We start from the raw sequence: 23,341 nt of genomic DNA on the forward strand, positions 1-23,341 counted from the left end.
TGTCACATAAAGCTTATTTCTTTAAAAAAATATATATTCTTACTGCATCAGGATAGCATAAACAGACGTTTCTGCTTATTTGCCTTCTTCAGTGTGTAACTTAAAAACTGAATAAGGATTCACTGGTTTAACGCACCAATCAAACTTTGAGTGCGCTATGATCCTCTTTTGATTATACTTTCAACACATCCTAGGTTTATAACCTTTGAGATCACTGGCTGAATGAATCTTGTTACCATGGCTTTGTATATCGCCATGTCCAAGCTGTATCACATCCGGCCGTGATTGGGAGTCCCATAATGACGGCCCCGCGTCGTCTGGGTTAGGCCGTCATTGTAAATAAGAATTTGTTCTTAACTGACTTGCCTAGTTAAATCAAATCAAATCAAAAATAAATGTGACAGTATGCCAGGAAGCCAAACAGACATTATCACAGGTCAGACCTTAGCAGCCATAGCCCTTTAGTTTACTGATCTATTCTCCTCAAGAAGGAAAACACCCCTACCTGACAAACACCTGGTTGGCTCTCATATCAATCACGCTACAGGGACTGCACTGCAGAGCCTAGCTTATTTCCAGTGAGTGAGAGTGTGTTTTGGCAATGTGAATGTCAGAGGTGAGTGGCTGTGGGTTGGCGTTAAGGGGCTGGTTAGGGGGGAGTTCCTGAGGGCATTGGTTGGAAGGGTTGGTGGCATTGGATGCCAGGACTCCCAGGAAAACAACATCATGTGGTGCTGTTTACTCAGTCCCCACCACAGCCCTCTCTGTCACAGTCGCCGTCTGCTTTGCCTCTGACCTACTTGTGGGTGCCCAAAATAAAATAATGGAACTGTCTCAAACTCTCAAGCAACAATGACCTTATTTCATTAGACCATGTTAGCTAGGTTCTCTGTGGTATCATCTTGTTTGAACAGTTTTGGAAAATGTAAGCAAATCATAGAGCGTAGTAATGGACTGGACATGGTGCAGAACATAGTGGCTAACCATTCTGCCACCTTGCCTGCAGGAGAAGGCCCTAAGAGTGCTGTCTTTGTGTGTTCTTACAAACAGCTGCCCTTATCCTACACATAAACACTTCCTGTACTGAATGTCCACAGTACACATAACCCCTATTATACAGAGAACACATCCTACTCCATCACACTTTCTTGTACATTCAATACTGCCTAAGTGCATAGCATAGCCACTTCTCAATGAAATAGACCTCATCTAATTGCGCAATAATTATTGTGCAAGCTGCATTCACAATAATGAATATGCAATCGGTTGAAATGTATACCCCCATTCCACTTATAAATAACTAATCATTGGTACAGATCTTCAAGTACTGAGTCATACTGTACTCTACTTACACCCCAGTCTATTTTGCTGGCCTCTAGCTACAAAGAACACACTGCCTAGTGCTAGTCCAGTCATTCAGGCCCTGTAGGCTTCTACTCTGTTTTCATGTACTTTATGGTGAATGCTATTGGCAAAATATGCTAAACATCCAGATTGGAGACAGCAGGTGACCTCAATGAAACGGGCCATGGAAGATGGAATGGTGGTTAAACACCAGCAACGTATCTCTTGTTGCATTAATTATTGAGCTGGTTGTTCTTCACTCTGGTAGATTAGCGGTCTGCTGATCATTGGCTGGCCTACCTGGGATCATCTGAGGTTCTGTATGGTTACTGTCTGTCTCTAGACTTATCATAACATATAGTCTACAGGGACCCAGTCTGAACCCAGTGTGCAAAATTGGTTGAAAGACATATTTCCTATGTCTTTTCAACGTCTTTTCAATGTCTTTTCAACCAAAAATACGTATTTTCAACATCTTTTACTCATAGGGAAGGCACTGGGTCATATAAGGTCTGGTGCTCATTGCTCAATGTAATGTACATAGTGTATATGTGTAACTGGGTCACAGGGGCAGCTAGTGAGTGAACATGCTGAGGTGAGCCATATTAGTTTTACTCATAGCGCCTTGATGTTGAGCCAATCAGTTATAGCTCCTTTTAGTGAATCTGACTTGACCCAATAAGCAAGCTCTTTAAAGAGTGTGGCATAGTACTTTCAACTCTTTCAACGATCTTAAGAAAATTTGTTTAAACTCTTTAGCTTCATAGCTCAGTATTTCCCAGAGCCACTGTGTAGGTTTAACTATTCATACCTTCTTTTGTATACTGGTTTAAAGGAGCAGTCCATGGTTGCTTTGTAGTGTAGTTATGGTGAGACCTGCACAGAAACGTGCTGTTAACACAGACCAATGAGATTAGATGGAGATCTATGGTGAACTAAACCTAAAGACGGTTAACATTACAGAGATCTGTATAAACATTATGCAATCCCTTGTTCAATTTGCAGTGGGGTTACTGTGAGATTCACAGGGTGGGAAAACTTTTGTTAGTCTTTAGAAAAGGAACAGGCTTTGCTTATTTGTGAATGGAGGGATTAGTTTGAACACTTCACCCCAAGGAGGGCCATGATCCAATCTGGTTGCCTAGAGACATGTTTTTGTCTGTTGAGCCACTTCCTCTGTGTTCCCTGCCTTAGTTGGACTATTGACAGGCTGTTATGTAAATGCTCCCATGTCATGTTCTGATCTGATGTCTGATCTGATAAACGGTTGACGTTTAATTCAACTGTCAGGCTGAACTTCCCTTCTCCTGGATAGAATATTTTTATGAAATGTCTTGTTTCTTGGCACCTCTTTTTCAGATTGGAACATAGGAACTCTGGAATGAGTTTAGTTCTGTATACACTGTCTGTCGAAAGTTTACTGAGAGAAACTATACTGAAGTTAAATAATCTTTCTCTGTGGAATGTCTGCACGGCCCCTCCCCTGTGTGACTCAATAGATGCACAATGCTCAGTCAGCCATCCAGCCTTTGAGGAATACCATTGATTACATGGTGTTTACCACATTGAGGACCTAGGGTCAAGAGGTCAGAAGACCAAATCCCATTCCCTTTGTCTGGTTAAGGGTGAGAAAGCAGGGGGCAGTGGGGGCAGTGGCATGCCTACTGAAGATAGTGTTTTCTCACAGAAAGGCTGCTCTGCACTAAGGAGCAAAGCCTACTGGAAAAAGATGCTGTGAAAGCAAGTGTTTAGGTGTGAAAGTTAACAGAGTGCACTGGTGCAGGTAGTCATCAAACTAATGAATGTCAGCATAGATACATACTGTATGTGCTGCACCTCTGACTCTGGCTCTTATCTACTGCTTTTCTTTAAGGGACTATTTGTATTAGTGCTTCTGTTATTGTCTTTCAATTAAGTTGAGTTGTTTCTGGTAACTACTCTATTACTCAAGGAGTTGTCACTGTGGAGGTGGGACTGAGATCATTGTTAAGCGAGAACTTTTGTTTTGACAGTTTCACATTATTTTCATGGCAGTGGGATGAGAGGGTATTGACTGAGCATCTGTGTGTCTAGAAGCAGGACATGACAAGTAGAACAAGAATGAATCCATACTGTTTAATGGTTTAGTGCTCAAAATAGGCAGAATGCAGACTCATGGGAATGGTCATTTCAAGAATGAATGAATGAGAAGAGCTGAGGAATGATACTGAGTGAGAACATTTTCTGAGGAAAATAATACAGAACTGCAGAAGTAACTTATGGTACTGTATCATTTGACGTCCTATCCAGCATGTTGGCTAGAGGGAGTAGAAGATTAGAGAGCACTCCCCCTGCTGGCGCATTGAGATTGAACGTCTTGACACATTTTTCTTAGATTATTCTTCATTTAGTCCCACGGTCAAGCAGCACAGAATGGATTCTGCAGTTCCTAAAGATTTTTTTTACTTTTCAGGATACATGTTTATTTAGCCTAGATTGTTGGTGCATTCCAGTCAAGAGGTAGCTCTGCTTCTTTAGAAAAACATCTGAAACTAAAGAAAGTAGATAGTCAGCTGGACAGTGAGACATAACAGAGAAGCTTTCCTGTCTAGTCAGGGCTGGGGGCGGTACAGGGAAGATCTTTTGTCCATCGGTAAAACATTGTGGTCCGTGGGTGAGAAAAGCCCTGATCATTAGGCTACTACACAAAGCCTGGAAGTGTAGGAGTTGCATGAAGAGCCTATGACTAATGGATCTGGCCATTGAGGGTTCGAACCACATTGTGTTTCTATTGTGAAGATAGATGGCCACTGGAATAAAGCTAGTTAACAGGTGCAGTGCATTCCAGTAGGCCCTCTTTCTGCTGCATTGTGTGGAGTGGAGAACATCTCTCATCTTCTCTCTTCTTTGTTATTGAGTAGAAATAATGCTAAATTCTCCTAGTGCCGTTTAGGGCAAATCACAGCAAACTCATAGCCTACTTTAATTCCATCAAGTCCCATGATCAATATCTAATAACGAGAGAGTAAATAAAAAATAACACAGATGCATGTAATCTTAGAAATATTCGGAATATTTGTGACACATTTTATCCTATAAATGAGGCCTGATGTAAGCTAGGCCTTTCACGTTGTGTATTCCCAGTCGTTTGTGAAGAGGACCACGTGTAATGTGAGGCACTAAGATACTGACTGACTCCCTCAGAGTAGGTTATGTAGTGGTTCAATAAGTGAAATGTATCTGGGAGTAATCATGACTAAAATAAATGAAAGATTTGGGAGAATTTTTGGCATGTGTATTGCAGGAAAACGGTCAACAATAGAGAGATCCTATGATTTATTGCTGAAATTGTTGGAATTATTGACACTAAATATCCTTGTCTGTTAACTTGATTGAACTCCAAACACTGTCTGACAATCTCCTGTCTTAGTGTGAGTGTGGCGTATCTCTTTCTTGTACTAATTCCAATTTAATTGCCAGTTGCCTCAAGGCACTTCAATAACAGTAACAAATGATTTGATTTAGTGGACCTCATCAGACTGCATTTTAAATGCAACTCAGCAACCCCACTTGAATTCCAATGAAACGCTGGCATAGCCTCCTGTTTACTAATGATCCACTGCTGGAGATGTCTGATTGAATCCGAGTCGTGAGGAATGGGACCTGCTTTGTAAATGATCCTAAACCCAAGCAGACAGAAATACCGACCTCATAACCTAACATTAACCACCTCTCTGCAAGACTCATACATTATTATCAGTGGAATTGATTACCCGATGAACTGATTATTCAGTCCTACGTCACATTTGGATTTTCATGAGTGGGATAAGCAAAGGAGTCATTGAATAGTGTTAAGAACAAGTAAGAACCCTGTATAATGTGTGTGAGTGTATTTAATGGTGGTTCTTCACAGATCCTGTGTGAGTAAAAGTAGCCTGTGTTTCCCTATCTGTATTCCACTCCACTCTCAGTGCAACAGGAGAGCAGCCCCAAAGTGATGCCAGGTCACACACAGGATTAAAAGGATTGTGTTTTTCCTGCAGTCCTGCCTTTAATGGCTTGATATCACTACTTAACATTCAGCACATAGCTCATAGTGTAGGCATCGTTCAGGGTGGAGCTTCTATCAGCCTCTCTCTGTAAACAGACACAGAAGACTTCAGAGGCTGCTTGAACACAGGCTTGATGGGGATTCAGGAGAATAATTCCGCTTTTAACATCCTATAAGGAGAAGGCATTGATTATGTGATTGACAGTTCCAGCATCCTGTGTATTGTGTTTAAAAAAATCTCGAAAAGACCATGACTTCCAAGTCAACGTCAATCAGAAAAGTGTATAAAGTCAAACTGAATGTATTTCACGCCTGTCAGGGGGGTTAGTTTAGGAAGAAACACTTTGCTCTTTGAAAGAAGCGTTCTCCTCAGAACACTCAGGCTCAGGCTCAGAGTTGAGTGATCCAGTTTCCCCACTGAGTGTATGTTTGGTCCTGAAATAAATGTGTCTGTGTGGTCTCCAGGGACAGACATGGCAGTGTTCTGCCTGCTGTGTGCCAAGCGGTTCCAGACCCAGAAGGCTCTGCAGCAGCACATGGAGGTCCATGCAGGGATGCACAGCTACGTCTGCAGCCACTGTGACCACACCTTCCCCAGCCACACCACCCTCAAACGCCACCTGCGCTCACACACAGGTAAGGACCGCATCTATGTCCTATGTCATCTTCGTCATCGTCACCACCACCACTGTTTTCATCATCTTCACTGTTTTCATCATCATCATCACTGTCATATCCGTCAACATCATCGCCTACACTAACACACAATCCAAAGCTGCTACGAGATCAATTCCCATAAACCTCAAGCCTTTAATCTTTAAATATCTTGAACTACTACTTCTCTCTTGGCACTAGACTGAAGTAGCATGAGACCAGAGTTTTTAATTTCAGTCTACAGTCAGTTTCACTTAATTTATCATGTTTAGGTTCACTTAACGTTAATAAACTCCGCTATGATTCACTTTCCTGATGACAGCAATGCTTCGTTATGGCCAGTGTTATGTTTGAGGCTATTTTATCCAGTTTATGAGTTTGTGTTCTTAGACACAGCCTTCTAGGCCCCTGCCATTAATGCCTGTCAGTTCTACTGCAGTTCTCCCCAAATGACAGAGCAAACCAAAATAAATATCTACAGAACAGCAAATGTCTGTGTTTTTCTCAGAGAGAGACTACCAAAGATGATTATTCCAAAGCTATACAGCAAATGCTCTGAAATGCAACAGAAACCTGAAAACACCATCCAACCTGGAACTGAGTGAATAATGTTAAGTCTGAAGCTATATTTTATTTCCAAAAGCCAAGGAGAAAGATACATTACATTATTTTATAAGGACTCTGAATGCCAAGTTAAGGCTACCAAGCTTGATACAACTTCAATTAGCACTGACGTGTCAAGTGAGAGGTATCAAAGCCCTTTAGCCCAACAATGGCAGGAGAGTAGCACAGTCTACTCCAACCAAATGGAGAGGCCTTAGAAGCTGCTTCCCGCTGTTCAGAGGTAATTCAAATATAGTACCCTGTTTATGTAAAGAATGATAAGAAACGAAAAGAGCACAAAATTAAGCTCCTTATGGAAAATCAAGAGACACTTTTTGCAGACTATTTTAAAAATGGGAACATCAGCAACCTCATCTTCCACACAGACCATCCCCTGGCATGGCATAGTGCTATAGTAGCACACTACCCCTCTGTTAAGAGGGTGGGGTGTTACTGAGGGGTGGAAACTCAGGATACTAGACAACGAGGACTCTGAGTCAGCTAATATACATCTCTATAAGTCTGGAACAGTATTGTACAGGGCAACCCCAAACAGTTTCAGCTGGACTTTCAACTAATCAAAGAAATAGCTCAGCAGGAGAAGCTCTCCCTTGAGAAGATACCCCCACCCCGAGCACGTCAGACCAGACCTCTTCATTATATAACCCCACAGACAGGTAATCCCAAGCAGAAAGTCAACCTCCCAGCACAGAGTACTACTCCCTCATTGAAATGAAAGATAAATTCACCCAACTGGAGGTAAGGCAGGTGGAGCTGGAACAGCAGGTGATTACACTCCAGTCAGCACAGACCCAGACAACAGTCCAGCACAACAACACCCCCTTAACCAGACCCGGAGAGCTGGAGGTGGAGAGAGACATATCTGCACTCTGGATCGTGGTGAGACAACTTCAACAGGAGTAAAAGCAGGAGAAGAACAGATCACTAGAGGAGAGGATCAGACTGCTGGAGGAGAGGGTGAGGGGGATGGCGTGTGACAGAACACACTGGAGAGGTGGCCACCCCCGCAGAGAAACCAGCAGAACAGCCCACCTCAGATCACGACAAAAGTCTCGACACCACAGCTGAACAGTCCACCCCAGACCCTGACCACTTCGAAATCACAGCGGGACAGACAAATGAAGAACCCCAAGCCCAGGAGATCTCACCCCCTCTGAGCTCCCCCCCTGTCAGCCACCCTGATAGCCCTCCTGACAACCACACCCACTGAGGACATACAGAAGACACAGATTGTACTCCTTATGGACTCAAACGGGAAATATATATTTTTTAAATTAAATCTTCCCAAACACAGTGTGTCTAAACTCTGGTGTCCAAACACCCAGCGCACCCTAGACCTTCTGTCTGAGGACCAACTAGGTTCACCTAGCCACATAATAATACACACAGGCACAAACGACCTGAGAGCACAGCAGGAAAGGGTGGCCACAGCACTCAAGAGAGTGATTGAAAAAGCTTCTTCTACTTTCCCCAATGCACAAGTGGTTATATCCACCCTGCTACCACGAAAAGACTTCCACCCTGCTACCATACAGCGGGTAAACGCAAGTATTTCCCGTGACTGTGCCTCAAAACCAAATGTTTACCTGGCCCACCAATCCGCCCTGGACTTGAACAGCCTTTATGACCAGGTCCACCTATACAAGGCAGCAGTGCCCACCTTTGCCCGGACACTAAAGGACATCGCTCTCAAACACAGCCCCAACACTTCACACAGGAGCAGCAGATCAATAGACACAACGCCCAGACCAGCGAGACCCCCCCCCCCCCGGACCTACACATAGAGGACCCGGACCTACATCCAGACCACAACACCACCAGCCACATCCACACCCCCACCCCACCCCAACCAATCAACAACCCCCCAAGTCAACCATGCCCACACCCCATTTAGGCCCACTCAGATCAGACCTATGCCCCTCCTGCCCACCCTATGCACTACACCCGCAAAGAGGGCCTCAACATGGAAGTCACACATACGCCCAGGCCGTGAGCATGCAAACAGGCCCAATCCCCACTCTTACACTAGCCCAAGCCAATGGCATGTACCAGGTGCTCTGCAGGCTCTGCTCACACTTACTGGCTGTGAACGATCTGAGAGACAAGTCAAGAAGGTCATTCTATGCCATCAAAAGGAACATAAAGAATTCACAAAATGGGACAAACATCAAATTGAGACTCTGCATGCAGAATTCTGCAAAAATATCCTCTGTGTAGAATGTAAAACACCAAATAATGCATGCAGAGCAGAATTAGGCCGATGCCCGCTAATTATCAAAATCCAGAAAAGAGACGTTAAATTCTACAACCACCTAAAAGGAAGCGATTCCCAAACCATCCATAACAAAGCCATCACTTACAGAGAGATGAACCTGGAGAAGAGTCCCCTAAGCAAGCTGGTCAGACCCCAGAGAGCCCCAGGACAGCAACACAATTAGACCCAACCAAATCATGAGAAAACAAAAAGATAATTACTTGACACATTGGAAAGAATTAACAAAAAAAAACTGAGCAAACTAGAATGCTATTTGGCCCTAAACAGAGAGTACACAGTGGCAGAATACCTGACCACTGTGACTGACCCAAACTTAAGGAAAGCTTTGACTATGTACAGACTCAGTGAGCATAGCCTTGCTATTGAGAAAGGTCGCAGTAGGCAAACCTGGTTCTGAAGAGAAGACAAGCTATGTGCACACTGCCCACAAAATGAAGTGGAAACTGAGGTGCACTTCCTAACCTCCTGCCAAATGAATGACCATAGAGACACATATTTCCCTCAGATTACATAGATCCACGAAGAATTAGAAAACAAACCCGATTTTGATAAACTCCCATATCTACTGGGTGAAATTCCGCAGCAATATGTGTGACCTGTTGCCACAAGAAAAGGGCAAACAGTGAAGAACAAACACCATTGTAAATACAAACCAGATTTATGTTTATTTATTTTCACTTTTGTACTTTAACCATTTGCACATCATTACAACACTGTATATATACAGTTGAAGTTTCCCCCCCCCCCCCCCCTGCTTTTTCTCCCCAATTCCGTGGTATCCAATTATTAGTAGTTACTGTCTTGTCTCATCGCTACAACTCCCGTACGGGATCGGGAGAGACAAAGGTCGAGAGCCATGCATCCTCCGAAACACAACCCAACCTGAGTGATCCCATGGTGTTTTTACTTGCGTACTATTGTTTGTACAGATGAACGTGGTACCTTCAGGCGTTTGGAAATTGCTCCCAAGGATGAACCAGACTTGTGGAGGTCTAAAAAAAATTTCTGAGGTCTTGGCTGATTTCTTTAGAAATTTTCACATGATGTCAAGCAAAGAGGCACTGAGTTTGAAGGTAGGCCTTGAAATACATCCACAGGTACACCTCCAATTGACTCAAATGATGTCAATTAGCCTATCAGAAGCTTCTAAACCATGACATAATTTTCTGGAATTTTCCAAGGTGTTTAAAGGCTCAGTCAACTTAGTGTATGAAAACTTTTGACCCACTGGAATTGTGATACAGTGAATTATAAGTGAAATAATCTGTCTGTCAACAATTGTTGGAAAAATGACTTGTGTCATGCACAAAGTAGATGTCCTAACCGACTTGTCAGAACTATAGTTTAACAAGAAATTTGTGGAGTGGTTTTAATGACTCCAACCTAAGTGTATGTAAACTTCCGACTTCAACTGTACATAATATGACATTTGTAATGTCTTTATTCTTTTGGAACTTCTGTGAGTGTAATGTTTAGTGTTCATTTTTTTGTTGATTTCACTTTTGTATATTATCTACTTCACTTGCTTTGGCAATGTTAACATATGTTTCCCATGCCAATAAAGCCCCTTGAATTGAATTGAATTGAGAGAGAGAGACCACTTCTTCTGATCGACATCTAAATTGAACAAAAACATAATTGATTAGTGGAGTTTGGCCATTTTTGTGTATCTTGTCTATACCACAGTCTTCTTGGTAGTCTCATTGGGTACATCAAATCAAATGTATTTATATAGCCCTTCTTACATCAGCTGATATCTCAAAGTGCTGTACAGAAACCCAGCCTAAAAACCCAAAGCAAGCAATGCAGGTGTAGAAGCACGGTGGCTAGGAAAAATTCCCTATAAAGGCCAAAACCTAGGAAGAAACCTAGAGAAGAACCAGGCTATGAGGGGTGGCCAGTCCTCTTCTGGCTGTGCCGGGTGGAGATTATAACAGAACATGGCCAAGATGTTCAAATGCTCATAAATGACCAGCGTGGTCAAATAATAATAATCACAGTAGTTGTCGAGGGTGCAACAAGTCAGCACCTCAGGAGTAAATGTCAGTTGGCTTTTCATAGCCGATCATTAAGAGTATCTCTACCGCTCATGCTGTCTCTAGAGAGTTGAAAATAGCAGGTCTGAGACAGATAGCACGTCCGGTGAACAGGTCAGGGTTCCATAGCCGCAGGCAGAACAGTTGAAACTGGAGCAGCAGCACGGCCAGGTGGACTGGGGACAGCAAGGAGTCATCATGCCAGGTAGTCCTGAGGCATGGTCCTTGGGCTCAGCTCCTCCGAGAGAGAGAAAGAAAGAAAGAGAGAAAGCGAGAATTAGAAAGAGCATACTTAAATTCACACAGGACACCGGATAAGACAGGAGAAGTACTCCAGATATAACAGACTGACCCTAGCCCCCCGACACATAAACTACTGCAGCATAAATACTGGAGGCTGAGACAGGAGGGATCAGGAGACACTGTGGCCCCATCCGATGACACCCCTGGACAGGGCCGAACAGGCAGGATACAACCCCACCCACTTTGCCAAAGCACAGCCCCCACACCACTAGAGGGATATCTTCAACCACCAACTTACCATCCTGAGACAAGGCCGAGTATAGCCCACAAAGATCTCCGCCACGGCACAACTCAAGGGGGGCGCCAACCCAGACAGGAAGATCACGTCAGTGACTCAACCGACTCAAGTGACGCACCCCTCCTAGGGACGGCATGGAAGAGCACCAGTAAGCCAGTGACTCAGCCCCTGTAATAGGGTTAGAGGCAGAGAATCCCAGTGGAGGGGAACCGGCCAGGCAGAGACAGCAAGAGCGGTTCCTTGCTCCAGAGCCTTTCCGTTCACCTTCACACTCCTGGGCTAGACTACACTCGATCATAGGACCTACTGAAGAGATGAGTCTTCAGTAAAGACTTAAAGGTTGAGACCGAGTCTGCGTCTCTCACATGGGTAGGCAGACCATTCCATACAAATGGAGCTCTATAGGAGAAAGCCCTGCCTCCAGCTGTTTGCTTAGAAATTCTAGGGACAATTAGGAGGCCTGCGTCTTGTGACCGTAGCGTACGTGTAGGTATGTACGGCAGGACCAAATCGGAAAGATAGGTAGGAGCAAGCCCATGTAATGCTTTGTAGGTTAGCAGTAAAACCTTGAAATCAGCCCTTGCTTTAACAGGAAGCCAGTGTAGGGAGGCTAGCACTGGAGTAATATGGTCACATTTTTTGGTTCTAGTCAGGATTCTAGCAGCCGTATTTAGCACTAACTGAATTTAGTGCTTTATCCTGGTAGCCGGAAAGTAGAGCATTGCAGTACTCTAACCTAGAAGTAACAAAAGGATGGATACATTTTTCTGCATCATTTTTGGACAGAAAGTTTCTGATTTTTGCAATGTTACGTAGATGGAAAAAAGCTGTCCTTGAAACAGTCTTGATATGTTCGTCAAAAGAGAGATCAGGGTCCAGAGTAACGCCGAGGTCCTTCACAGTTTTATTTGAGACGACTGTACAACCATCAAGATTAATTGTCAGATTCAACAGAAGATCTCTTTTTTCTTGGGACCTGTTTTGTCCGAGTTTAAAAGTAGAAAGTTTGCAGCCATCCACTTCCTTATGTCTGAACACAGGCTTCTAGCGAGGGCAATTTTGGGGCTTCACCATGTTTCATTGAAATGTACAGCTGTGTGTCATCCGCATAGCAGTGAAAGTTAACATTATGTTTTCGAATGACATCCCCAAGAGGTAAAATATATAGTGAAACAATAGTGGTCCTAAAACGGAACCTTGAGGAACACCAAAATGTACAGTTGATTTGTCAGAAGACAAACCATTCACAGAGACAAACTGATATCTTTTCGACAGATAAGATCTAAACCAGGCCAGAACTTGTCCGTGTAGACCAATTTGGGTTTCCAATCTCTCCAAAAGAATGTGGTGATCGATGGTATCAAAAGCAGCACTAAGGTCTAGGAGCACGAGGACAGATGCAGAGCCTCGGTCTGACACCATTAAAAGGTAATTTACCACCTTCACAAGTGCAGTCTCAGTGCTATGATGGGGTCTAAAACCAGACTGAAGCATTTCGTATACATTGTTTGTCTTCAGGAAGGCAGTGAGTTGCTGTGCAACAGCTTTTTCAAAAAATGTTGAGAGGAATGGAAGATTCGATATAGGCCGATAGTTTTTTATATTTTCTGGGTCAAGGTTTGGCTTTTTCAAGAGAGGCTTTATTACTATTAAACTCACTTTTAGTGAGTTTGGTACACATCCGGTGGATAGAGAGACGTTTATTATGTTCAACATAGGAGGGCCAAGCACAGGAAGCAGCTCTTTCAGTAGTTTAGTTGGAATAGGGTCCAGTATGCAGCTTGAAGGTTTAGAGGCCATGATTATTTTCATCATTTTGTCAAGAGATATAGTAATAAAACACTTGAGTGTCTCTCTTGATCCTAGGTCCTGGCAGAGTTGTGCAGACTCAGGACAACTGAGCTTTGGAGGAATACGCAGATTTAAAGAGGAGTCTGTAATTTGCTTTCTAATGATCATGATCTTTTCCTCAAAGAAGCTCATGAATTTATTACTGGTGAAGTGAAAGCCATCCTCTCTTGGGGAATGCTGCTTTTTAGTTAGCTTTGCGACAGTATCATGTCATGTACAGTACATGTACAGTACATGTCATGTGTCTGATGAGCAGTGCAGTGTACTGTCCCACTTGGCTGTTGCTGTGGACTCTGAGCTAATGAGACACATAGGTCATTGCAGATGACTCAAAGCCACAGCCTCAGAGAGAGATGGATAAACTTTGGAAAGACCCACATGTCTGGAGGACTTCTATCAGCTGTTAGCCGGCAGCCGGAGGGAGTGTCCTCACATGTCCTCACAATATTATGTACAGTATATTATATTATTATTATTAAATACAGTACTGTGCAAAAGTTTTAGGCAGGTGTGAAAAAATGCTGCAAAGTAAGAATGCTTTCAAAAATAGACATGTTAATGGATTATATTTATCAATGAACAAAATGCAAAGTGAATAAACAGAAGTTAAATCTACATAAAATCAATATTTGGTGTGACATTCAAAACAGCATAAATTCTTCTAGGTAGACTTGCACACAGTTTTTGAAGGAACTCGGCAAGTAGGTTGGCCCAAACATCTTGGAGAAATAACCACAGTTTTTCTGTGGATTTAGGCAGCCTCATGTATTCCCAGACAGACTCAATGATGTTGAGATCAGGGCTCTGTGGGGGCCATACCATCACTTCCAGGACTCCTTGTTTTTCTTACGCTGAAGATAGTTCTTAATGACTTTCGCTGTATGTTTGGGATTGTTGTCATGCTGCAGAATACATTTGGGGCCAATCACATGCCTCCCTGATGTTATTGCATGATGGCTAAGTATCTGCCTGTATTTCTCAGCATTAAGGAGACCATTAAATCCCCAACTCCATTTGTAGAAATGCAGCCCCAAACTTGCAAGGAACCTCCACCATGCTTCACTGTTGCCTGCAGACACGCCTTCGTGTACCGCTCTCCAGCCCTTTGGCGAACAAACTGCCTTCTGCTACAGCCAAATGTTTGACTCATCAGTTCAGAGCACCTGCTGACATTTTTATGCACCCAATTCCTGTGTTTTCATGCATAGTTGAGTCGCTGGCCTTGTTTCCTTGTCGGATGTGTGGCTTTTTGGCCGCAAGTCTTCCATGAAGGCCACTTCTGACCTGGCTTCTCCGGACAGTAAATGGGTATACCAGGGTCCTACTGTTTTCTGACAATTCTGAGCTGATGGCACTGCTGGACATCTGATTGTGAAGGGACGTAAGCATGATGTGTCTTTCATCTGCTGCAGTAAGTTTCCTTGGCCGACCACTCCGTCTACGGTCCTCAACGTTGCGCGTTTCTTTGTGCTTCTTCAAAAGAGCTTGGACAGCACATCTGGAAACCCCTGTCTGCCTTGAAATTGCTGCCTGGAAGAGACCTTGCTGATGCAGTATAACTGCCTTGTGTCTAGTTGCTGTGCTCAGTCTTGCCATGCTGTATGACTTTTGACAGTAAACTGTCTTCAGCAACCTCACCTTGTTAGCTGAGTTTGGCTGTTCCTCACCCAGTTGTATTCTTCCTACATAGCTGTTTCAGTTCATGATTGTGTTTCAACCTACATATTGAATTGATGATCATTAGCACCTGTTTGGTATAATTATTTAATCAAACACCTGACTATATGCCTACAAAATCTCTGACTTTGTGCAAGCGTACCACCAAGAATTGATGCTGTTTTGAAGGCAAAGGGTGGTCACACCAAATATAGATTTGATTTAGATTTGTCTTCTGTTCACTCACTTTGCATTTAGTTAGATTAATAGATTATATTGATCAATTATCTATAATCTATTAATATCTATTTTTGAAAGCATTCTTACTTTATAGCATTTGTTCACACCTGCCTAAAACGTTTTCCCAGTACTGTATATAATAATAATATAATATACTGTATATAATAATAATATAATATACTGTATATAATAATAATATAATATACTGTATATAATAATAATATAATATACTGTATATAATAATAATATAATATACTGTATATAATAATAATATAATATACTGTATATAATAATAATATAATATTCTGTATATAATAATGTGAGGCCTGTATATCTGAAAGCACATTCTTTTTTCCAGCCTGATATGCAAAAGGTTCTGTTTTTATTGACCTGTACAACTACATTAATAAGTAGTAGTCACGATAAAGTAACCCTTTTGATACCATTTGCTGAAGAGCGGAGGCCTACCTGAACCGTTTGATACTGTTTAGCATTATGACACCTGTAATAACGTGTATCCAACCTTTACCCAACCTGTGTCTAACCTGTCTCCAGGTGACCACCCGTTTGAGTGTGAGTTCTGTGGGAGCTGTTTCCGGGACGATGGCATGTTGAGGGGACACAAACGCATCCACACAGGAGAGAAGCCTTACGAGTGTAACGGCTGTGGCAAAAGGTTCAGCCTCAAGCACCAGCTGGAGACCCACTACCGCGTACACACAGGTTAGAGAGCAGTGTGTGGTCGTAATAATAACACTCCCACGTCAGATTGTTTTGTGTTCATAACAGCATACACAAAGGTCAAACCAATGTGTGTCAGATAGTACCACTGGTTTTAGCACATAGTCAAGGAAAGGTTTCACGAGTATGCCATTGTATTCCTATAGGTGAGAAGCCATTTGAGTGCAAGATCTGTCACCAGCGATCCAGGGACTACTCTGCCATGATCAAGCACCTGCGCACCCACAACGGAGCGTCGCCCTACCAGTGTACCATCTGCCAGGATTTCTGCCCCAGCCTGGCAGCCATGCAGAAACACATGAAGAGCCACAGACCCGAGGATGTGCCCCTGGACTGGAGGATAGAGAAGACCTACCTGTACGTATGCTACGTCTGAGTAGGACTTAGACACTAAGACACACTATCCTATGTGTGGGCAGGTTTTTCATCTTATTCTTTCCTCTAAAGAAAAGTAAGTTGATCATTTCTGTGGTTTGATTGGTTTTATCACGAATTGCCACAATGATTTGTCATTACATTAAACCTCCATATGTGTTGAAGGCTGAAAGACTACTGGTCAGGTTACCACAGCAGTGAAAGTGTTGCACTAGAAAGGATATTGAGTTCTATCTGCTGTGACTCTGATTGTGAGACGTAGAACCAAACCTCTCTGGTCGAATTGCAGTACTATTGCCACCCTTACTACGTAGATTGGTTGAGACAAACAAACATTTCCTGGGTTATTATTTCCTGTCACATTTCCTGTTATAGATTTTTTGGGGTGTTTGTTTTTTGCATGTTTTACTTGAATGGTCTCCATAAGCTTGATTTAATTTGTGTCTTATTTTTCCAGGGCGCATATTACACATATAATTTCCCCTACCTGTCAGTTAGTCTATCTGCTCATGCTGATTGACAAGCATTAAAGTGTAACAGGTTTTGCTATTTATGTCATGCATTGATTTTGTTACCAAATAGGTGTTGGTTATTTTTACCCAACCTCAAGACCGTTTATTTTGATATTAGAATAAGCGCTACCTCTTCGATCTTCAACTTTTGCACAGAGGCAATAGCACATCTTAGAACTGGTGTTTTTCATTGTGTTTTTGTCCATCGTTTGTAGCTTTACCTTCAAATGTCCTTTTATATTGGTGAAGCGGCTTGAAATGTTCTGAGAATTAATCAATGGAATTGATTTGGACGGTTGCCTGTTGGGTAGAAAAAAAGATTTGAAAGCCTTCAAAGTGACTTTTGTGTGAATAATTTTTTTATCAGTAGAATTATAGCAGTCTGTTAAATCACAGAATTAAAACATTTTCTAAGTGATGAAAAGAAAGAACATGTGAGTAAAAGTGTTGTCTTTTTTACTAAACGTGAAAAGTTGAATCACTAAAAGCAGGTTATCGTCAGTTGTGATGTCTGTTGCTGTAAATGTAATTGTATCTTATTCCTAGACGAGAGCCAAAAGAGGGCTTCTCTGATTTTAAAATGTTGTATTTTTGTATTACAGTGGTCTGCAATTTGTTTACATTTGTTTTGATTTCAGAAACATCTTTTCTTGTGTGTTTTGTAAGTCTCTGGAGTCTGATTTTAGTAAGAGCCCTCCCTGTGCCTCTTTTATAAATGGAGAATAGATGTGCTGAATACATGAATACAGTATATGTTTGTTGTATTGACCGTTGTTGTTCCTGGGTGTTTGTTTATTGTTGGTGAAGAACTGATTTTCACTGCCATGCCATAGTAGACCCTATTGTCTAAACAGTGTAATTTGAAAGAAGATACTTGTTCTAATGACTATGTTATTATGCCCCAGGCACCTCAAGCCTCAAAGCAAAGTTTACGAGTGAGATTTTCTTTCAAAATGTTCTGTCATGTCGAATGGGGATAAAATGCACAGAAGACACAGAATACATAGTGGTATTGTTAATAACCTTTATAAAGCTAGATGGTCAGCATATATGGGTCTATCTAACACTATGGCCTTCTAGAACAAAAAGCCAACACTCAATGCCATGAAAACAATTAAAAGCACCGACTCATCTTCACTGTACTACTATTCTATTCTACATACACATGCACTATAAGGATCTTAGGATTTCCGTGGTGGACCAAAACTAACAAAGCTCTTTCAAAAAAGGTTTTTCTTTGATCGTTCTATGTTGTAACAAAGCAGAAGTAGTTTTATTTGGTATGTGTACTAGCAGGATGTGATGATCATCATTTAGGTAGATATTATGTAAATGTTTGTCTACCTCAGCACCAGTTCAGTCAGTGCTTGTCCTGGTGTCCAATCAGGGTTGTTCTTCTTGCCATGTGTGTTAAATCCTTTTGCATTACAGCTTTGTAACACTGTGTGTGCAAGTGTTTTCTCAGTGTGGATTCAGGCACAGCTCTTTTTACACATCAGTGTTCTGTGGCATGATGAAAAAAGAATAAAATAGAAACTATTTTACAATGCAAGTCTTTATTGTGTCATCAGTCAAGTAAAGTGAGTTCTTACTGTCTGGTTTTTGTGCATACTATTCACATGCACTACAGGAATATGTTCCATGTTTGAAGATGTTATAAAAGATCAAACTGCTAATTGTATGTAGGTCTGTTCTTGAGCTGTTCTTGTCTATTATTGTTCTGTATTGTGTCATGTTTTGTGTGGACCACAAGAAGAGCAGCTAATGGGGATCCTAATAAAATACCAAAAAAAATCCATGAAGGTTGTGTTAATACTAATACATTTTATTTGCACCTTTCAAAATAAAATAGCAAAAATAAACATGACAATAAAAAACAGTTGTGTTTTCCTGTCTCACTGTAGCATGCAGCTGAAGTCATGACAGGCGGTTTGGTGACCCTTAGTGGCACGATGCCATACTAACAGCTGGGTGGGTTTGACTAGCTGCTACAGATGAGGGAAGGGATAAGTTGCTGCCTCCCTGCCCTCTCTCCCTCTGCTCTACCCCACACACTGTTGTGTCCACCACTAAGCAGAATGGCAGCCATACAGTAACTGCATCCAGTCAATAACAAGAGGGAATTCTTCATCACAGGTACTACCTTTGTTTATGTGTACTTGTTTGTATGTTTATTTGTGGGTTTGGGATGTTTTGGTATTGACCATAGCAATGCTGTGTTTCCATTTTTATTGTGTTTTTTCGATTCAGTGAGTTAGTTACCTAGAGGGGATATGCTGAAAACAGTTTATCCACCAGCAGAGCATAGTGACAACACACAATGACTTGGATGTAGTAAAAAAGCTCCTACTTTGTTTGCAATGATGGAATAGTCCACTAGTTTATTACAACAGTATTACAACTGTGGTGACACAGAACTATCCTGTCCTATTTATGTAGTTGATGACCATGAGATCCACCAAATGTAATGGAGCCATTTTGAAAAGATAGAAGGTGGGCTAAATTTAGTTACACATGTGCAAAAAGGATTATCTCCTCTGTAATCTCCTGAAATCCATGGTCATGCTCAGTAGATGAGCAGATTGATTAAGAGCGGGTGCTAATGTAATCCCCTCTGTTTAATTAGTGTGAGCATGGTGGACAGTTAAAGCAAACCACATTACACACCATCTGGATTACACACTATCCAGCCTCTGTTACGGTAGTCGCAATCCTCCTCCTCGGACGAGGAGAGGCGAGACGGATCAGACCAAAATGCGGAGTGGTTGGTTTCCATGGTAATTTAATAACACAAAATACACCATATACGATACAAAATACAAAATGAAACTACCGTCAAACAGTCCCGTGAGGCACGAACACTGACACGAGATACACAAGATACAAACACCCACAAACACACACGTGAACCCCGGCTGCCTAAGTATGATTCTCAATCAGGGACAACGATCTACAGCTGCCTCTGATTGAGAATCATACCCGGCCGAACACAAACATCCCCACATAGAAAATGACACAGACAACCCACCCCAACTCACGCCCTGACCAACTAAATAATACAAACACAACAGAAAACAGGTCAGGAAACGTGACAGCCTCTCCATCATTAGTCTTTACAACAAAGACATAAACAAGGACATGTCACCTGTAGCTCTAGCTCTATGTTCTCAGACTGGATACAAACAGGATTTTTTGAACTGCACAGGTGATAAACTGTCTTGTTGACAGCATAAACGGTGGACACTCCTGTCGGTTTGTCTCGATTTCTTTCTCTGTATCTCAGGTGTTGGTGACTGGTCTATGGTCCACAGAGAGGGATTCCATCCATGCTCTCCTCGGTGATCTCCAACAGCTGTGCTCTCTATAGGGACTATGGCAACTACGGACCTCCCCGTACCCCAGGAAGAACATCAGACCCAGAGCTTCACTTCGACACAACCCATATAACCCATACAGGCCATAACTGAGAAGGGTCAGTATAACGTCTCAATATTCACTGCAAAGATGACTGGTTTATTATTATATTGTTATCAACATCTTCACTGTTAGATTTCAGATGACACCTTACTGTCTTGATGTGTTGATTGCAGCTGGATACGAGAGTATCTTTAGCCGATCCAAAGAAAATCTCCAGGGCCACCAGTAGGGGTCAGTATGTCACCATGCCTGTTTGCCATCCAAGGCTGCATTTCTCTCCTAGACTGGCGATAGGCATGGGGCAGCCCCGGGCCAACACCAGACAAAGCCCACTGCCGGTCAGTCAGAGGATCATCCAATCACAGCAGAAAGTAAGGCAGACCAGGAGTGCTGGGAGCTGCTCCAGTTATGATACAAGCTCCTGGGTTGAGAAAGGCTCTAGTAAACCTGATAAAGGGAAGAAAACACCGAACAAGGTCACATCTTCTTCTTCCAAGAGTACAGGAGACATAAGCCACAAGAGTTCCAGTTCTAATGGTCGCCAGCACCATCGTTACTTCACCAAGGATGGCATGTGTCGCGGCTCGTCATACAGCTCCAAGAACGAGATGTGTGACCTGATCGGCACCCTGGTGGATCTGAAGTACAGCTGGATCCTGTTTGTCTTCACCCTGTGCTACATTGTCACCTGGACAGCCTTCGCAGAGCTCTACTTCCTGGATGCCTGGCTGCGTGGTGATGTGGAACACATACAATGTGTTCCACATACAAACCCGCAATGGCAGCCATGCTTTGAGAAGCTGGGCAGTTTCCATTCGGCCCTCTATCTCCATTGACAGCCAAATCATCAACGGCTACGGCTCTAGAGAGGCCTCAGTCAACTGCATGGACGGGCTGGTTCTCATGATGGCACAGTCCATCATTGAATCAGTGTTAGACGCCCTGATGCTGGGCTGCATCCTGGCTAAGCTAGCCAAGCCTAAGAGGAGGCTGCCCACTTTGTTGTTCAGTCAGCACTGTGTGGTCTGAGAGGGATGAGAGTCTGTGCCTGATGTTCAACATCAGGACTTTAAAAGAGACACACATGCTGGTGGCAGAGATTAGAGCCAAGCTGATCAAATCTCACCATACCAAAGAGGGAGAGTTCATCCTGTTGGAGCAGAGAGAGCTGACTCTGGGGATGGAGCCAGGTTGTTCACAGTGGAGCCCCAGACCATGGAGCATGTAATTGATGAACACAGTCCTCCCTGGGGCATCAGCACTGACTCTTTAAAGTGGGAGACCTTTGACAACCGTGGTCATGGTGGACGGAGCCATGCAAGACGCAGGTTTGTACTGAGAGGTGAGGAAATGTGGAGCTGGAATAAAATAAATGTTTCAGATATTTCAATCAGTGCAAAAAGGACACACATTATTTATATGTATCATTATCAAAACATGAATATAGCTACATTGAAAGGGACCTACAGTAATGCTGGTAATCCTTAATGCCTGGTCCGGACAGCAGATGTATACAATTTAATTTTAGATTAACTTGACTGTAAATATGTATTTTCTCTCAGGCACAGCCTTCCATGTGAGGACCTCCTACACTGAATATGATATTCTTTGGGGACAGCGCTTTAAGTCATACAAGCCACTAGATGAGAGGGGGATTGGGTCCAATCACAAGTCCTCTGATAAGAACTATAAGGTCCAGACTGCCACACACAGTGACAAAGAGATGGCTGATTGAATGAGTTCTTAGTGGTCTCCTTACAGTATGCGAGGAATAACAAAAGGTATCTCACTGCCCATACACCAAGCTCTCCCAATTAAGATTTAGATGGTGAGTGTCATTTAATGATTGTATTGTGGGGTACCAATTTGAGAAATGGAAGACCGAACGGACAGTCGCACATGACAAGACAAATGAATGTCAGTATTACTGTCTCATCACCAGCAATGGGGATATCTGATTCACATACCATGCTAGACTCATATATATATATTATTATTTTTTTACGCAGTAGATAAGCTTTAGCATTGGAGATTGATTGTGGCTTCCATCAATGTAATTGTCTGCATCATTTCCAATCCACCATATATCATTTTGTAAATATAAACTGTAAACCACTGCGCATTCCTAGTCTGCGTGTCAGCACACAGTATTAGTCTGCCACGTCCACCTCAGGTCACAGTGTTCAGACAGACAGGCAGAAAGACAGACAGACAGACTTATTAGAGTGGGTTTGACTTGTACATAATTTCATCTGACCGTGGTGAGCCAAAGAGATGCAGGCCATTTCCGGGATGCTGCCTGGACAGTCCGGGTGTACGGAATGTTTTCCCTGGCAGTTATCCTCCTCACCTGGCGCTCTCTGAGCCTAATCCCATACAACGCCCATGGGAGATACTGCATGTCAAAAGTACATTCTGCTGGCTGGAATTCTAGCTGGCAGATAAATTCAAATATTTAGAAACACCTTGATGTTCTCAACTTAAATAGGTGAGACTGGGTTAATTAAACTTGATGGTAACGTAGAAGAGACATTTAAAATCAATACTTCTTACACATACTGTACCTGTAAATGTATCATATTTTATCATATTTTAATTAACACATTTATTTTTATATCCTTGTAAAATAAAATATGATTCACTCAAAAAATGGTTTGTTGGTTGGTTATTTTTTGTACTGCATCTGATGCAGGGTAAATTGTATATATTGTAACAGGTATCCAGAAATAAATAATTGCATAAATGTTTTTATTTTGAGAGAGCGTGAACATCCGTCACCTCACCAGCAGGCAGAACAGTGTTCATTTTGTTCTTGAGCGGCCTGCTGAGAGATGTGATACCTTAGGATTCAAAATGAGTCTGACCGGGATTGATGTGATATGAGGACGTAATATTATGACCTTTGCTCATGAAGCTACAATTTTCAGCAAATAATATTCTGTCTGTCAAGTGGATGCTCTGTTGGCATAGGTAAGATACCCCCCTGCCTTATCAGTGGCTTGGGGGGGTATCCCTGGAGATGTTCCCCCCCTACAAAGAACTGGT

At 42.5% G+C, this 23,341-nt stretch overlaps 1 protein-coding gene and 1 pseudogene across 2 annotated transcripts in view; both read left to right on the forward strand.

Moving 5' to 3' along the window:
- Positions 1 to 20,381, forward strand: part of LOC139548747 (zinc finger and BTB domain-containing protein 16-A-like) — a 32,384-nt gene extending 12,003 nt beyond the window's left edge. The window contains exons 5-9 of one of the 2 annotated variants that reach the window (XM_071358535.1): positions 5,840 to 6,010; positions 15,807 to 15,974; positions 16,139 to 16,349; positions 18,784 to 19,015; positions 20,163 to 20,381. In XM_071358535.1, coding sequence (XP_071214636.1) covers positions 5,840 to 6,010; positions 15,807 to 15,974; positions 16,139 to 16,349; positions 18,784 to 18,802 — 569 coding nt within the window. In that variant the 3' untranslated portion in view covers positions 18,803 to 19,015; positions 20,163 to 20,381. Of the gene's footprint in view, positions 1 to 5,839; positions 6,011 to 15,806; positions 15,975 to 16,138; positions 18,759 to 18,783; positions 19,016 to 20,162 lie in introns of those variants that run through there. The other variant, XM_071358534.1, reaches the window with a different exon arrangement.
- Positions 20,206 to 22,923, forward strand: LOC139548748 (G protein-activated inward rectifier potassium channel 4-like; annotated as a pseudogene).
- The last annotated feature ends 418 nt before the right edge of the window (positions 22,924 to 23,341 follow it).

The sequence above is a fragment of the Salvelinus alpinus genome, chromosome 22 (assembly GCF_045679555.1).
Source record: "Salvelinus alpinus chromosome 22, SLU_Salpinus.1, whole genome shotgun sequence".
Lineage (NCBI taxonomy): Eukaryota > Metazoa > Chordata > Actinopteri > Salmoniformes > Salmonidae > Salvelinus > Salvelinus alpinus.